General features: G+C 34.8%; 3 protein-coding genes and 1 pseudogene across 4 annotated transcripts; 2 read left to right on the top strand and 2 right to left on the bottom strand.

Annotated features, from left to right (window-relative positions):
* Nucleotides 1-276: 276 nt before the first annotated feature.
* Nucleotides 277-3,669, bottom strand: LOC111018651 (chloroplast envelope quinone oxidoreductase homolog). Its single transcript, XM_022294841.2, has 4 exons — nucleotides 3,515-3,669; nucleotides 2,653-2,794; nucleotides 1,717-1,808; nucleotides 277-1,052 (listed from the first exon to the last, which is right to left on the bottom strand). Exons 1-4 carry the CDS (start codon nucleotides 3,578-3,580, stop codon nucleotides 375-377), a joined length of 978 nt encoding a protein of 325 aa, XP_022150533.1. The 5' UTR covers nucleotides 3,581-3,669; the 3' UTR covers nucleotides 277-374.
* A 1,020-nt stretch (nucleotides 3,670-4,689) lies between these two features.
* LOC111022329 (S-protein homolog 1 pseudogene) lies at nucleotides 4,690-5,121 on the top strand (annotated as a pseudogene).
* A 3,984-nt stretch (nucleotides 5,122-9,105) lies between these two features.
* LOC111019687 (P-loop containing nucleoside triphosphate hydrolases superfamily protein) lies at nucleotides 9,106-12,604 on the top strand. 2 transcript variants are annotated; one of them, XM_088118096.1, is made up of 9 exons: nucleotides 9,106-9,266; nucleotides 9,399-9,444; nucleotides 9,531-9,740; nucleotides 10,155-10,336; nucleotides 10,427-10,601; nucleotides 10,679-10,896; nucleotides 11,376-11,501; nucleotides 11,689-11,792; nucleotides 12,300-12,604. In XM_088118096.1, exons 1-9 carry the CDS (start codon nucleotides 9,221-9,223, stop codon nucleotides 12,312-12,314), a joined length of 1,122 nt encoding a protein of 373 aa, XP_087974222.1. In that variant the 5' UTR covers nucleotides 9,106-9,220; the 3' UTR covers nucleotides 12,315-12,604. The 2 variants fall into 2 exon arrangements, with proteins under 2 accessions (XP_087974222.1, XP_022151793.1); XM_022296101.2 differs by having other exon boundaries at nucleotides 12,233-12,604.
* Nucleotides 12,605-13,100: 496 nt separating this feature from the next.
* On the bottom strand, nucleotides 13,101-17,569 carry LOC111019654 (GTP cyclohydrolase I). Its single transcript, XM_022296058.2, has 2 exons — nucleotides 16,999-17,569; nucleotides 13,101-14,723 (listed from the first exon to the last, which is right to left on the bottom strand). The coding sequence occupies exons 1-2, from the start codon at nucleotides 17,216-17,218 to the stop codon at nucleotides 13,516-13,518; spliced, it is 1,428 nt and encodes a 475-aa protein (XP_022151750.1). The 5' UTR covers nucleotides 17,219-17,569; the 3' UTR covers nucleotides 13,101-13,515.

The raw sequence follows: 17,569 nt of genomic DNA, 5'->3' as shown, positions 1-17,569 counted from the left end.
GCGTTGTTTTCTTAAGACAATTTTGTTCCCTCTGTTTAAGGTTTCACGAACAATTGTCTCCCACGATAGAACGGATGTACCAATCTGTGAACGCATCATTTCACACATAGGACTCAACGAACTCACAGTATTTAAGTTCTCGTACAGAGGAAAAGAGAGAATTTTGAGGGATAGTTTTTCTACGTTTCAAAACTGAAAAGAACCACGTATTTATAGATTATTATTTGTGACCATTCAAATAGTCATATATTTTCATGTAAAGTTATGATTCTTCAATTTTAACAAAAATAATTTTATTCATAGCACAGTAGAGAGTTTGTTGATAGAATATTAGATGGATGTTATGGTTCAGAGTTTGGCTTGTCAACTAGGGCCTAAGGCTGCACAATGATTTTTCCAGTGGCATGACCCTCAATACTTTTAGCCCATGCAGTTTGGGCCTTACTCAATGGATGCATGGAGTCAATCACAGTCTTCAGTTTTCCTTCTTTCATTAACTTAACCAAATCTTCCAAATCCTCTCCTTCAGGATTTAGTAACAAAGGCACCAATTTCTTCTTGGAGAAACTCAGCTTCTGCATAGCACAACTCAATAAGGTCCCAAAGCTAGGAGTAATGTCTATCACTTTTCCTGTGGGACTCAAATTAGGCTCGAACCTCGACCACGGAATTCCCGTTGCACAGTGTACTACAATGTCGTACTTACGCTGCGACGGGCTGTTTAGAGCAGCCCCGTCGGGGGTCGCGTAGTCGAGAACCTCATCGGCTCCTAAGCTTCGGACGAGCTTCATGTTACGTGCCCCGCAAGTTGCTGTTACATGTGCATTTTGGAGCTTGGCCAGTTGAACGGCGTAATGCCCGACCCCGCCCGAGGCTGCGGTGATCAGAATGTTTGGTTGCCTTCCGGTGAATCCATCGAGGTGTGTGAGCGCTTGGCGAGCGGTTAGACCGGCGACCGGTAAGCCTGCAGCTTCAGGCGCTGAGATTTCAGGTGGTTTGTGGGCTGCTATGCTCTCTTTTACTGCTGAAAATTCAGCCAACCCACCTCCATTCTGTAATTGATCAAAGTATATAGGTTAGAATTTGGTGGGAGTAAGCAAATTCAAGTATAATTGATTTTTTTAAAATCACGTGATATTTTAAAAATCAATTTAAAATGATTTAATTTTTTTTTAATTTGTCAAACATGATCAATAAAAAGAAAGGAGAGTAATTTTCAAAAATGATTTTAGCGGTACTAAAATAACTCTTAAATGCACTTTTAAACTATCCTACATTAAAAAAAAAAATTTCTCTCAACTTTCGTATTTGTTTTATTTTCATTTTAAATTTTCAAATATTTTGTTTCAATAGTTTATCAACGCACATAAAAATTTAGAGATAATATAATTCTCAATTTGATAATATAAGTCTCAGTTTGGTGATTAATATTTTGATATATTGAATTGAACCTTTAATGAATAAGAAATTCTCAATTAGGCCATTAGTAAAAAATAATTAAAATTTGTTAACAAAAAAATTGACGTGTAGATGTGGATTACATATACATGACATTGGGATGCTTCTTCATAAAGTACTTTTCAATCACTTCCAAATGTGATGGGTTTAGGTGAAAAGTATTTAAAAAATGCATTTAAGTGACTTTTAGAATTTAATCTAAAATCAGTTTTGACTATATAAACCAAAACCAAAAAAAAAAAAATGATTAGAACTCACAAGAGGGTTAAGCAAAGCCAAAACTTTATCACCAGTTGTGAATTTTTTTACTTCCGATCCCACTGCTACTACCTCTCCAGCCACATCAGTGCCTAAAGTTCCAAAAAAATAAATAATTAAACAAAGTATTTTATCAACAATTATTACTCGTTTGGATCTAATAGCTTTTTTTTAACTTTTAAAAGCATCTAATAAATAACTATAACAACCAAAAAAGTTATTTAAAAAAAAAGTCCGTTTTAGGTATAGTCCTCACGACTTTACTTTTTAGTTCCACCCAAAAGGTCTCGAATGAGATAATTGTCTTCTTTTATATATCCATAATCATTCATTTCCCTAGTCAGGGCCGATAAGGCTGCTAATCCTGGTAAGAACCTTCTCAAGTCGGAAGTTTTTCCTAAAAATGACTTAAACTCTTTCGCTGAGATTGGCTCTGGCATATCGAGCACTGTTTTTGTTTTAGCTGGGTCTACATTCGTGCCTTGTCGATTCACCAAATAACCAAGAAATTTTCCTGATGTTACTTCGAAGGCGCACGATACTATTATCTAGGGGTTCATCTTCAACTGAGATTTTCTTGATCTTTCAAGAACCCTTTGTAGGGCTTCCGGATGTCCTTCTCCTGTCGAGACTTTGTTTGTAATTACCCTACAAACCCAACACTTTTTCATATTCCAAAAAGTTACTTAGAACTAAAAGAGCTTTATCGGAAAAACAACTTACATTTAAGACTTATCTCGAAAATTACAAATCAATCGTCAACTTTTAACGTTATTTTAACCGAAGACAACAAATTGTTTAGAAACGCTTTTAGTCTGCCATCAACACTAAAATTCATTAAATCTTAAATTTAAAAACAATTTAAAAAAGTGACTACAAAGTATATTATATATTAAAAAAGAAAACAAGATTTAGGAAATAGGTTTATAGGTTTACCAGGAATATAAGGGAATTTTCGAGGAAGAAGTGGCCTTAACATCCCTTTCTGAACTTTCCAATCGAATGGATTAATACTGCCTGCCTCTAATTTTACTACAACTTCGTCCTTCTCTGGACTTGGAATGGGAACTCGACCATGCTGCCATAACACAAATACATGCTGAATTATTATATACTAAAGTTTACAGATTAAATTGTTACTATTTTAATATTACATAGACTTAATTGTTACAAACTAAAAATTCAAATACTAAGTCGTTACTTTAACGAAAGTACAAGACTAAAACTACTAATGGGTTAGGTTGACCATCAATTTTTAACCCATTCCCACGTATTGCCAACCCAAAAATTTCGGATTGGTCTCAAAAATACCCCTAACCTTCACAACAATAATGATATTGTCTGTTTTGGACAAGTCTTACGGCATCCAAAATGTCGTACCAATTGAAGACATTTGTCATTCTTATATATCATGAATCACTTCATTCCCTAACCAATATGGACTTTGTTTGTCTACCTTGTAATCTCAATATTACTAGAGGTTCGAATCCCCACCCCAAATATTTCTGTCGATTTACGCACAGCTCAAAAGAAATACTATCGAGTTCGAATCCGCACCTCCAAATATTGTTGAAATCAAAAAAGAAAAAAATCGAAAAATTATACAATTAACAAAGAGCAATGTCTAACTATGCCACTTAGAGAATGGGTTGAATCAACTCTTTACAAATAATATAATCAATCTATTTCCTAAACGAAAGTAGTAATGAATTGATAACATGATCATAAAAGTTCAAAACCGTTGATTTCATTATATATTTGGAGGTTGAGAGGAAGAAGAAAGGGAATGTGAAATTACCTTTAAAGCAGCAGGTCCTCCGCCATAAGAATCGTATAGAACTGCTTGCATAAAATTCTCAGCCATCGCCAATGGCCACACCACAAAATTATGGAGTAAGAGTGGGAGTAATGAAATACACTACAATTTGTGGTTGTGTTCGCATTGCCACATCTTCACACACGTGGAGAATTCTCCACCTCACCCTCACTCTCACCAATTTTTTTAATTTGGGTATCTTTTTTAAATTTTAATATTTGTAATTGTTAGAACCGTCTGGTTTTTTTCAAAAATTAAAAGTTATTAGAGTAGGTGACTGATTGATTATTAACGATCATATATGTTTTTTCTTTTCGTTGAGTACAACAAATTAATATTTGAGCTATTCTTGTTTTGACAAAAAAAAAAACATGCATACACAACATTAGCATTATGCTATGAAAAAAAACTATAAATTATTTTCTCTAGTTTTGGGCTATTCTCAATTGCTTAAAAAACTCGAGACCAAAACTAGAGAGCTAGGAGGTTCTTGAATTTGGTAGCGGAAAATGATGATCCTTTATGACCCTGAAAAAAGACGTACATGATTTAGAATCACTGCATAAAGGGTCGGTTAACTTGATGCGATAGAGCTATGAGTGCAGTTTGATATATCTTATAATCATTTTTAATGAGTAACATTAAAAATGAGTAACGTTCAGTCAATTAATATCTAGATTTTTTTAGTACAACATGTGGGGGTGGGGGATCAAACTCACACAACCTGTTGGTTAGAAATATATGACAATTACCGTTCAGTTAAGCTCATTTTGATATTAAAAAAATAGGGATATGAACAAATTATTCCATATATACCTAAAAATTTATTGAAATGCTTTTAGGGGCAAATTAATAAAATCCATATCATGTTTGTGATCATCTTAACCCGTTTCTTCTTTTGTAAACCCTGAATAGAAAATAATATTGGCTAGTAAGGAAAGATATGTCAAATAGCCAAATTTAAAAATATTTACATGTCAAATAAATGTTTTTCTAAGAAAAATAAATGAGCATATATGTTGGATCATGTGCTATATATATATGAGACAGACTTACAAGAAGCCATTTATAAGCCTCCAAAAGAGTTACATTCTCTTATTGATTATTATAATATGCATTCTATGGGTGCAACCTATCACCCAAAAAAGCATATGACAATGGTTCTCTTAGTTTTCTGGGTGGTTCTAGTGGTGGTTCGACCCGGTGTGGTAGCGTTGCATCTTCCAATGCCACTCGATAAATGGAATATTCACGTGGTTAATGGATTGAGTAATAACGCCACCTTGTTCGTGCATTGTAAGTCCAAGGATGATGATCTAGGTTACCATCACCTAATTGGTCGTGGTGATGAGCTTCAGTGGACTTTTAGAATCAACTTCTGGAAAACAACGTTGTACTGGTGTTTCATGCACAAACCCAATGCTGATGTGTCGTTTGACTCATTCTGGGTTGAGAAGACCCATATATGGCTCACGTATAGGTGCAAAGATGGGATCTGCATTTGGACTGCTAAAGATGATGGAATTTACTTAAGAAACATTCCTAATAATGATGATGAGCTTGTTCATAAATGGAACACGAAGCTGTAGTTGATTGACTAAAGTTCATCTCGAAATTTTACTATTCAATAATTGTCTATTTGATGAGTGATGAATAGACAATAATACATGAATACACATGTTTTGTTTTGTTTTTTTCATATTGGTATGGTCTTTTATAAGCAATTGAAATTCCTCGTCTTTTTTATACACATTCTTACCTATAAAGTTCCTTTACGTTATTTTTATTTTAATAGATGATTTGAGGTTCGTCAAATTCTATAAATTTGTACTGAAAAAAAATTCTATATAAAAAATGAGAAATATAAATTTATTTATTTGTAATTTTAAGAATATTTTAAAGATATCATAAATGAGAAATATGAGACTTTACCAAAGTAGTTCCTACTCAAATGCTCGATAATTCGAATCTCCTTCCCAACATATTATATTAAAAAAAAACCTAGAAATAGAAAACAATAAATGATAACTTTATGACTCATTTATCAACTCTTTTCCCTTCTCATTTTCACTTTTTGAAAATTAAATAGTTGTTTTTAGTATAATAATAAGAGGTGTGTACTAAAAAAAAAATGTAGATTTGAACTTACGATCTTTCTGAACTTTTGTTAGAATTCATATAAATGAATTAAATTTACCCAACCTATCAGCTTAAGCTTTTAGGTTGAGTGGTGGTTTATTCATCGTTAAGATGGTATCAGAGCGGGAGGTCCTTAAATGAAATCGCTTAAAGTGATTTATATTAATTAATGGTAAAATCGACCATTTTGGAAGATCAATGGCTAAATTAAGAATTATCTAAATGAGTAGATAGTATCGGTATACTTAGTAAAATTTTTAAGACAATAGGGGAAAAGTCAATCTAAACTCTAAAGTACATTGATCATGGACAAAACAAAATTGATACCGAACATATTATAATTTTTTTTTTGAGTACTGTGGAGGTGGGGATCGATGGTTGGAGATATATACCAACTACAAACTGTACTCAACTTTGGGAACACACGTTAATAATTAGGGCCAAAAAGTAAAACTAATTAATAATACAAAATGCTCATAACATATATATTTCATTCTTCTGTGCATAAATTAAACTCAAATCGACACCACTAGAAGAAATTTGGACTTCAACGATCAAATATTTTTGTTGCTGAAGTTACAATTTCGTTGCTTTAAGAAACGTGTCTGAGAAGCAACAAATAACGACTCTACTACACCGATCGACAACATCAAAGTAACGTTTGTGCAATACAATAAACACAATACAAATTCCATATATAGCTAAAAATTTATTGAAATGATTTAATTGACGAACAAATTAAACCAAATACATATCATATATGTCATCATCTTATCCTGTTTCCTCTCTTGCAAAGCCCTGCAGAGGAACAAATATTTGCTAATAAGGAAAGTACATTATAATTTATTTTATTTTTGTAATATGTCAAATAAATTCATTACAAAATGTTTATATGTCAAATAACATTTTTCTAAGAACTTAAATGAGTTAGCATATATGTTGAATTATTTTCATAACTTACAAGAAGTCATTTATAAAGAGTTGTATTCTCTTGCTCATTATATCCATTGTAGATCAAAAAACTAAGTTAGGTGAAAGCAAATATGAGTGCAAGCTATCAGAAAAAGAGGCATATGACCAGGGTTCTCTTAATTTTCTTGGTGGCTCTAGTGCTGGTTCGACCCGGTGCGGTGGCGACCCCTCTTCTGTTGCCATTCGAAAGATGGCATATCCATGTGCTTAATGGGTTGAGCAACGCCACCTTGTTTGTGCATTGTAAGTCGAAGGACGATGATTTGGGTGACCATAACCTACTTGGACGTGGTGATGAGTTTCAATGGACTTTTAAGACTAACTTTTGGATGACAACATTGTATTGGTGTTTTATGCACAAGCCGAATGCTGATGTGTCATTTGATTCATTCTGGATTGAGAAGAGGCATATGTGGCTCAATTATAGATGCACGGATAAAAATTGCATTTGGATTGCTAAAGATGACGGAATTTACCTGAGAAACAATCCCGATAATTATGATGAGTTTGTTAAACCCTGGGTCGAGTAGTTGATTAACTAAAGTTGGCTTGGATTTGTACTCTTCAATAATTGTCTATTTGATGAGCGATTAATAGACCATGTATGCATGCACTGAATTTTTTTTCCCAAGAAAATCATCAACTTTATTTGTAGTTTAGATTTCTCTGTTAAGTAACTTCTATATTATGTGTACGTATGTGATCTCCTATATTTATAAAAGTACTTTTATATTGGTAAGGTTTTGCTACACAAGATTCAAATTTCTCTAGTATTTCTTATATTTTTGTTAAATATAAAGCTTCTACGTTTTTTACGTTATTATTTTTTTAATAAATGATCTGAGATATGTCAGTTTCGACAAATTTTTAGAACACTAAAATGGAAAAGAACGAAGAGGATTAATATGGAATAACCGTGTAAAAGGGTTCTCAATTTTCTCTCTGAGAAATTGTAGAAAGTGGCAGTCGTGGATGTCGTCTAGGGGTAATGGAGGTCCTACTGGTTGGAGATCTTAGAGATCCATTGTGATATGTCAAAGGTCAAGTTAAGAATGATTGAAGAATTGTCGAGCAAATCAGTGGAACGTTTGAATCTCACTGATATGGACTAATCTATGCGCAAGCATGTATAGTCATAACAAAATGTAATATAGGAAATATTTCTAGTATCGTATACTCAAAGACTCTATAAAGAACAATTGAGTTGATTTTCAAAACAATGCTTCAGAAAGAAGTGAAGGCGGGAAGAAATATCCTTTTATGTAGTGAAAATAAATGAAAAATAACATAATTAAAACAAAAGATGACGATGCTATCACAAATTGAGGAGTGCAAAGTTCAACTAAGATGGATCTCCAATTCCCGTACTTGTATGCTGTGACAAGTGTCGTAGCATGCTAACAAATATATTAATCTGATGTAAATCTAAACAACTAACTCCATTTATTGTCTCTCTCAAAGTTTCATGCAGTGGTTCTTAAACAATGTTATATCTCGGTCTTCTTTGAGCAAGGAAACAACTAAATATTAGTGGATCATATGTTTAATTCTCTTTCGTGAGCTTTAAATGGTACAATCTGAACCAAACTCTTAGATTTGGACACGATTTGTGTCATAGGTTTAATAAGCTTCTTTGTCCATTTGGATCACTGCTAAGACTTATTTAAATTTGGTCCTAACTCATTTATTAGTCCATGACTCTTAAACTAATTTTAGCTTGTGGGGAAAAATTAACATTTAATGAATTTTGAGCTTATTTCATATGGGGTTCAGTTATCATATGACCAGGACGTGTAAAAATTTTATGGTTAGCCAAAATTTGTCACTGATTTTAAATATTAAATATATTATTTTATATAAAATCATATTTATAATACTCATGCCTTCATATTTTTGTATTTATTTACTAATTTTTTTTAATTAAAAATTTGTAGTTGATGACTATTTTTATATTGTATGCCACAGAATTACATTCGCAAGAATCATTTTGTTGTTTAAAATTTCACAATATTTATCATATTGATTAAATAATTGACATGATGAACCAATAATTCAAATAGTTAAAAATTAAAATAATAATTTATATTAATTTGATGATAATATAATTCCAAGGATCTTTGAATATGATTTAGTCTACTTCAACATCCTTAACATCCTTAACGAATTTTATTACGTCATGATTTAATCTTTATAGTTTTAAAATTATAATAATTTAATCTATACTATAAAAAATCTCATCCAGTTGATTCTTATTGAAAGAAACACTAACAAAAATTTTCGTGATCGAAACTAAATTATTAAAAACTTTAAAATATAGTCTACGTATTAAACTTCAGTCAAGTTAACATTTTAAATGACGGAACGAAATATAATTTTTTAACCAAAATAAAAATTGGCAGAGGTTCCCCACCGCCCACCGCACATATTATAGCGAGGGGAAAAAAAACCAGAATAAAAATTGGCTACTGCTAGTATTTTTTGACGGTTAAGGACGCGCGTCAAAAGCAAAAGCCTTAGCGCACAAGAAAACTTACCTCCATTTCTGTATCCTTGCAGAACCTAAGCCGTGGAGTAGCCATGGGTGGCGATACGGTTCCTCTTTCTACTCCCTCCATCCCTCACGGTACACTCTGCTCACTGTTTCACTTTAATGTTCTTCTGATCCAAGAAATTGGGGACTAATTTCTGTCTTTTTACCAAGTTTTTGTCGCTTCTTTAATTTTGGCTACAACTTTATTTGATTATCCAACTGCAGATTCCGATTCTTCTCAAATTTCCACTCAACTGCCCATTCTCCTCAGGTATTCCAGTATTTTCTTAATCCTAAGCTTCCTTTATGATAACTTTATGGTGTCGCTTATTGTGGGTATTTTTGTTGATGAGGCAGGGGTTATAATAAGGATGATCAAGAGGATGTGGAAAATGGATGGATCATTGGAGAATTTGATGAGATTGAGTCACAGTTCTCTTCTGCTGATTTGGATGTGGAAATCTGTCGAAGGAGGATGAATAACGTACGCAGAGAGATCTTTGAGAGCTATGATAAATTGCGGATTCGTAGTGAGGACTTGAACCAGGCTAAGAGAAAAATTTTGAGGTATCTCTATTACTTTTCACCTCAAATATTTCAAGTTCGAGTTCAATTTAGTGAAACGTGCTAATTCATAGATTTCAGGAGGGGAAAAATAATAACAAGAATAATAAGAAAATAAATAAATAACAGGTTTGTACTCTTTCCACTATTGTTTGTGAAGCACAAAGCTGAAATGTTTGAAATTTCCACAATTGTCTTTGGAATTAAAACTTTGAAATGTTTGACATGTTGCTATTTCGCGTGGCCTAACATCTCATGAAGGAGAAACGGATTTATTATGGCTGAGAAATTGTTGCGTAAGCTTATTGTCTGAGTTGTAGATGAATTAAATTAAATCTTATGAGTACTATAGTTCTTACAATTTTCAAGACTGCTGCTACATTTGCTCATTTGGATATGCTAGCTTTTATTTGGCAGATATTCTCCTGGAGCATGGATTGAGCAGGTAGGTGGAATGAAATTATCTGACTACGATATCCCACGAACAACGTCACTTCTACTGGTTGGTCCAAAAGGATCTGGTAAAAGTAGTCTTATTAATAGGATCTCCAAGGTGTTTGAGGAGGACCATTTTACTCTAGACAGAGCACAAGTATCATGTATTTCTTTAAATTCGTTTTAGGTCGTTCTTTAATGAAAATATAACTCACCTATTTGAACTTAAGATTTGTAATTTCTTTTGGGTGCAGATAATTCATCTGGTGAAGATGGAACATTTTTCCTTCAGGAATATATGATTCCCAGGCACTCAAAGTCTTTCTGTTTATATGACACCCGTGGTCTCTCTGATGACTCGTCAGATAACATTGAAATGTTGAAGCAGTGGATGACCAAGGGCGTTCGTCATGGGGAACTTGTCACCAGGTTGAAGTTTTAACTTTGAGATCCTTTTCCTTTTCCATGAGTAGATTCTAATTAGATTTCTGCAAATTACTTCCCAGGAAATCTGATGCTTCAAGTTTAATAAATAGAATGAGATGTAAAAGTAAAACTGGCCGGAGCTTCTCTCTTTCTAGGGGGATCAGAATGATTAATTTTGTCATATTCGTTGTTGATGGGGCTTCGGTTTGTAAATCAATGGATGGTGATGATGACATAGAGAAAGATTATGCCCAAGCGATTACTACTGCATTCAACTCTCCTTATTTATCATATGGAGGTGAAATTTATCTCGCTGATCATAAGTTATAATTACAACGTAGATGTTCGTAATTGGTGATTTTTACTTACAATTCACGTTGCTAAGAAAACAGGGTAATTGTTTTACTTGTAGCCTTTTGTTGTCATGTTCTAGTCTGATGGTTCCTTTTCCTGAATATTTGGAATTTGGACAATTTAGTAATGTTGAAGTATTGATTTTTATCAACCTGATGAGTCTAACTCGAAATCAAGAATTTTCAGGGAATTCTATTGTTTTTTCATGTTGCCTGAAAGTGGTCATTGGTCAATGTCATCACAAGAAAACTTTCTAGGTGTATAATTACGATGACTGCTGAATGTCGGTCAACCTTTAGTGCATAGATCATGTCTATTACTCCAGTACACCCTTTTATGTTGTTTAGTTTTCACTACACTGAAATCAGTATTAGGTTCTTCTCTTTGGATAACTTCCATACTAATTCTCTCTTTTTCTCACAGATGACAAACCTGTTGTCGTAATAACTCATGGAGATCTACTTTCCTTTTGGGACCGTGTTCGTGTACGTATCCATTTAGGAAACTTGTTAGGTATTCCACCAACAAAACAAATATTTGACATCCCAGGTAACATATGGTGTGATCTGTATTACCTTATGAAATTTGATTCATATTTTTATTCATAAGTTGTACATTATGAAGAGTAATCCTCTGTCTTATCCCTCTTCAACCTTCTTTTGGCATAAATGAAATCCTCTATCATTTTTTTTATCAGTAATTATAATGAATTAACAATGATCCATTGTGCTTGCAGAAAGTTATGATCCAGTTACCGAGTTGTCGATAATTGATATGTTACATTACTGTCTGGAGCATTCTGATAAATACCTTCCTCTCAAGGGCTGGACGGTGCTCAAGGTTTCTTTCTTTACAAGATTTACATATGTGCTTTTAATTTTTTTTTTTTTTAATTTAAATTTTATCAAATTGGTTTTATTGAAAATGGAAAGTATTAAAAATATGCAGTGAAGTTTCTTTTGACTTCATCTTATCTGGTTAGCATCTGTGTAATATGTTAGGAATACCATTAGGTAAAAATTAGGAATATTATTACGATAGTAGGAGCATATTAGTAATTATTGAAGGAATTGGTTTTAAATAGAGAAACCGTGATGGAGTAGGCAATATTATAGCAGTTTAGTCTTGAGTATTCTTGAGAGGGGAGAGTCTAAGAACCTCGAAACAGTTAGTTCCATCTTGTACGTTGTATTTTGCTATTAATTTTTCAATATAATTCAAAGTGATCTTATCATCTGGTTCAAGGCATCAGCAATCAAAATTTATTGCTAACTATGCAGGATCATGTGTCCTTCATATCAGCAAGAATCTACTTTATAACCGTCATGGTGATCGTTATTATCGCAGCCTATCTCTACCTAGCGTATGTTCATCGTCTTCCCGAGCAAGTGGAGGCCGCTCGAGACGATTCAAAAAGGTTGGAGATAATTTGGTCTGAGATTCGTCACATGTGGTTAGATGAGTAAAGAGGGAACGGGGTCTCAGACTTTAGAATCTTTGTTTGTGTACAGTTTCAGTCTCAAGAAATAACCTTGGCAATACCTAACGGTAATAGTTGTGTATATTATGGAATAATGCTGAAATACACTAACAGCTTTAAGTGGACATTCTGTAACTATGTTTCAGAAGGTTAATATTGTGATGATTTTGTATTTTTGTGGATGCTATTGGACAATTCACCATCTCCTCATGCATGATGTAAAACAAAAAAGGGTTAAATTATAAATTTAATCTCTGAATTTAAAATTCTAGCTCTAAAAAGTTTCAGTTACATTGTTTTAATTTTAGTAAGTTATTGTCATATATTGTTACTCAAATGTTGATATGAATCACTGATTAAATGGTATATTTGATTCTTATTCCAGTTCCAGATAATTGTAGTAAACATGAAAAGGTTCGGAAATAATATTATCAATCTTACTTATTTCGAAATAGACATGAATTTCAAAACCCTTGAACTAAAATTTACCATTTAGCCGAAAAGAAAGGTTAGAAGTTTGTAACAACGTAAGAATTTTGAAAGGGTGTTATTTACTAAAAGCACTTTTCACCATGTCAAAAGTTATTAGCTCCAAGAAAATAATAATAATAAAAAAAATAAGATACTGCGAAGCAAGATTTTTTACCCAAACAATAAGGAGAGAGTAGTGGTAAAAATAAATCTTGGATTGCAATACAAATATAGGTTTCATTGATATACATATCCTAGTAAAGAAATAGCATCAAAATTGGCCATTGAAACCGTGGAAAGCTACAACTCCTGGGCTCCTCTGTACTATATAATCAACAAAATAAACTAAACGGTATCCCTTTTGGATTCCTTTGGCGTAAAACAACTAAATATGGTATTAATGGGATTATGATCCACAAAACACATCTTCAAATCAAATGTGTGATGCTACTTCCAAGTTGACAAAAGCTTCTAAATCTCGTTCTAAGGCTTCGGCACAACCCAAGAGTTCATTACGAAAAGTTTTCGGGAGGAAACAGAAGATATTGACGCAACATCATCGAGTAAAGACCTCCCGAACATCAAAAAACGATAAGAATCATAAACTTAATCTTACAGTTCTCCAATGGTAGTTTTTGGAATGGTCTGCAAGAACATGGCTCTTGCACCTGCATCAGATGAAAACCGACCAAGGGCAGCAATTGTGGCTGTCGTGCAACCAAACTTCTCGATTCCTCTTGACATCATACAGGTATGACTAGCCTCCACAACGACTATGATGTCTGCACCTAAGAACGACGACACCGTCTCTGCTATCTGCCTGGTCATTCTCTCCTGAACTTGAAGCTTAAGACCATAAAAATGTATTACTGGGTTTAGAAGTGATTTCTCAAGGGGAGTGAGTCCATCAACTCTGATAAATCCTATATGCACGACACCGTAAAAGGGCAGTAGATGATGCTCGCATTGAGACCAGAACAAGAAATTCAGCTCCGATTGAATCTGTTTCTCAGAGAGGTTGTTACCATTGTCGTTGGGTTCACAATGAATTCTACCATTAGCAAAGCCATTGAGTTTCTTCATATCCACCTTCATATCCACATTACAGTTGTGGAAGCTCATTAGCCAGTTCACAAAGTGACCAGGTGTTCCAAGAAGCTCTTTCCTTGATGGGTCTTCACCTAATGACCTCAAAATTGATGTCACTGCAGCGATCATTCTTGGATTCACCGATTCGATTCTGGTTGAGAATTTAGAAGAGGAAAAATGAGATGGGCACCAAACTTGAGCATCTAAATTTGGCGCACCAGCAGCTTTGCTCAGATCTGTGCCTCTAAATTTCAAAAGACTGAAGAAGTCCATCCATACATCAGCATCTTGGTTTTCAAAAGCTCCGGAACCGGATTGAACCTGCACTTTGACCCATCCAGGGTATTTCGAGTCGAGAAAGACGGACTCCATGCTGGGGAAATGAACGTGCGAACAATGAAGAGTGACAGCAACACCTCCTGGTTTGATACCATGGTGCAGAGCTGAACAAATTTGATCAGCCAGACGCTGAGGTTTTTGGAGTCGCTTTGCAAACACGTCTGCTACTCGAGAGAGCTTGCTCAGCCCAACAACTCGCTGACCAGATGGAACATAGCCCACATGACATTTCACTTGAAATGGAAGCAAACATGATTCACAATATGAGAAGAAGTCGAGATCTCGAACAACCACAATCCCACCTGCACCTCCTGCCTGATCAACCCCATTGTGCAATCCAGCTTCAGGAAATAAAGCACTTTGAATAATGTCCTTCGCTGTTTGTCCGTAGCCTGAAATAAAATGGAAAAACAAGTCTCCATCAGCCTTTCACCGTTATACATATCGCACGGAGGTATACGCATGATGAAGTTCATTCTACATCATAACAAATCTTTTTCATGAAAATGGTACAATCCACCTTTATTTATGCAACAATGTCCAAACAAGGGAATTCGAGAGTCCCCCACTCTCCCAAGAACGCTCAACAAGAGCCTCAACACTAAAAAGATGAAAAACAAATCCCCTCCCCTACAGGGTAAATAGCCACTAACTAACTACATTCCTTGGGCCCACACAAAACAACCGTGCACCCTCCTACTCCGTATGTGTCCGTTGCCCCATGACTTCCTACATACAAAGACATGCACTTGAGTAATTGAGGGTCTATCAGAAAATTCCTTAGCTTTTTTAATTACATATTTATCCAGGTAACTTCTTCATCTTATCTTCTCTCCTTTTGTTTTAGTCCTTTTTTTCCCTTCTTTTAATTATTACTTCTAGTTTAATTTTAATTTTTATGTTTATGTTTATTTTTTTTCGATAAGTAGAAGTCGGAGCTTCGCTCCCCTATACCCAAGGGCACCTACGCCCACCCCAAAGCCCGGACTCGAGAGACATCAAGGGTTTGGTTATTGAGCTCACCGGAAGGTTCGAGCTTGAGATCTCTAAGTCAGTATGATCAAAAGACCTCAAGCTCTTGCCAAATGGAACTACACTCAGGGCATTATTATTTTATTACCTTTTTTTTAGTTGTTGACAACAATAATCCAAGTTTACAAGTCCTCCAGAAGAAAAAGCCAATTTATGAAACCGTCCAGGTGTTATGTCATGTTGCGCATCACATGGACAAATTCGATGTAGCAAAATAGAGACAAAATAAGAACACAATACTCTGAATTCTCAAAACCCAATATTCATAATCTCAAAACATTATGAAATAAACAATGCATCATGAAGAACCCTGAAGTTCTTAATGTAGTCAATATCATCATTGAAATTATGAAATTTCAAGTTTGTAGCAGTAATCAGTTAAAAATTTTATATATTTTTTTCTTTACAGTTGGCTTAGATTTCAAATGTAATTTTAAGAAGAAACCCCCCCCCCCCCCCCCCCCCCCCCCCCCCCCCCCCCCCCCAAAAAAAAAAAGGTTGTTGGTAAAGAAGCTTCATTCTCAAAAATTAAATTATTCTCCTAATCTCACTAATCATCCCTCCCTTTCCCATATTTGTAACCACTGATGACTAACCAACAACAACAACAGATCCAACAAATAAAATTCCAACAAACACTAACCACCAACCAATATTAACCAGCCTCTGTATTGATCAACCCATTACCTAACCTACTTGCCTAACATGACCTTCAAAGTATGTAGAAGCTATGTAAGACCCATTGCATTTTTAAGCTACTGACCTCTAGAGTTATATAACAACTGAGAATTTCTAGATAGTTCTTTTAACATTATAGGGGGGAGACAAACAAACAAACAAACAGGTGCAAGCTGGAAGCTTGATTCATGTATTATGGCAACAAGAGGTGGTAAAGAGTTCATGTTTTGTTTTTCTAGGAATAAGAAGATTCGCCTTATCAAACCAAGGGATTTTTCTGCAGAAATATTTCAACACGAAAAAGTCTTTTCCTTTTTGAGAAGCTGGAAGGTGGGAAAGATGGGGAATGGAGGCTTGCACAACAATAAATCACTGAAGTATATGAAACGAGTTGTGGGGTTGGGAAATTCTATTGAAAGCAGAACTTGGAAACTGAAATTAGAAGAAACTCTACCTATGCCATACTTTCAATATACTAAAATTCCTCAAAAGAACAATGTAAGAATGTTCATTTTCTCCCAAGATTTTGGAATCTAGAGGGCAGTTTGGCATTTAGCTCTGTAGAATAGCTATTAAAAACCATGATTAAGAACCAACAAAAACAAGAGAACAGTAAGCTAAACCCTCTGTGTCCTGAAAAACAAAAGACAGTTTTTGAGAAGCGACTTCCAAACAATCACGATACTTAAAACCATTCCACAGGATTCACTAGCCTACCATCAGCCACGTACAAAAACTTCAAACAGGCGGTACAAATTCTCTAAACAAAACAGTGAAAAATGGTGCTTCGACCTTATGCCTTAATAAGAACAGAATCTCACCTAACCATACAGACAGAACGAATAGTGGGATTTTTTTTTATATTTATTATTGGTTAATGTCTCTCTAAGGCAAAGTCTGCTGAAATTTCAAAATGAAGGCAATGAATTGAAAAAGGCAACAGACAGAATCACTGACCTCTTGTTCCTTCTCTAAGGGCCTTGGCGACGCGGAGAGGGGTCTTTCTGATGCCCTCTCTGTTGATATCTTCCCCTAAACCCTGCAACAAAACTTTGACAGCGTCCATTATAGCAACAGTTTCAGGTTCTTGCTCTTGCTCTTGTTCTTGTTCTACCCCGCAATGTTCCGCTTCATTCTCAAGCTCCAAATCCGAAAGCTCTTCCCCCGAAGCGTCCATTGAGGGCCGAATCCAAATCCGAATCCAAATCCAAATGGGAAGAAAGAAATGAAGAGATCAGATCAGGGGTAGAAGGAAACTGGAGTCCCCCACAACGAACAAATCAAATGCGCATCCGAAAGACAATGCATGCGGGTAAGGGGAAAGAAGCAGAAAATTGTAAGAAAGTGAAGCGAGGTAGAAGAATGAGATCCCGATTGTTGTTTGCAGAAGCTCTGCGTCTCCGTCCACCACAGTTCATAGAGACGTTATCTCTTTTGGAGAAATTGCTGTGGGAATGGTGCGTTTATGGCGCCATGCCATAGAGGGAAAGATAGAAGCTTACGGCCTTATGGGAATGATGGGAAAGTT

This window comes from Momordica charantia (genome assembly GCF_013281855.1).
Source record: "Momordica charantia cultivar OHB3-1 chromosome 9 unlocalized genomic scaffold, Mcharantia_2.0 BLBB01000009.1, whole genome shotgun sequence".
NCBI lineage: Eukaryota > Viridiplantae > Streptophyta > Magnoliopsida > Cucurbitales > Cucurbitaceae > Momordica > Momordica charantia.
This window is presented reverse-complemented; position numbering and strand designations above follow the sequence as displayed.

Coding starts and splice junctions, on each gene's coding strand:
- LOC111019687 (XM_022296101.2), top strand. CDS start 9,221: ATGGGTGGCGATACGGTTCCTCTTTCTACTCCCTCCATCCCTCACG. Junction 9,267..9,398: donor TACTCCCTCCATCCCTCACG/GTACACTCTGCT, acceptor ATCCAACTGCAG/ATTCCGATTCTTCTCAAATT. Junction 9,741..10,154: donor GCTAAGAGAAAAATTTTGAG/GTATCTCTATTA, acceptor TTTATTTGGCAG/ATATTCTCCTGGAGCATGGA.
- LOC111018651 (XM_022294841.2), bottom strand. CDS start 3,580: ATGGCTGAGAATTTTATGCAAGCAGTTCTATACGATTCTTATGGCGGA. Junction 2,795..3,514: donor GAGGACCTGCTGCTTTAAAG/GTAATTTCACAT, acceptor GTGTTATGGCAG/CATGGTCGAGTTCCCATTCC. Junction 1,053..1,716: donor TGGCTTTGCTTAACCCTCTT/GTGAGTTCTAAT, acceptor GATCAATTACAG/AATGGAGGTGGGTTGGCTGA.
- LOC111019654 (XM_022296058.2), bottom strand. CDS start 17,218: ATGGACGCTTCGGGGGAAGAGCTTTCGGATTTGGAGCTTGAGAATGAA. Junction 14,724..16,998: donor CCTTAGAGAAGGAACAAGAG/GTCAGTGATTCT, acceptor ATTTTATTTCAG/GCTACGGACAAACAGCGAAG.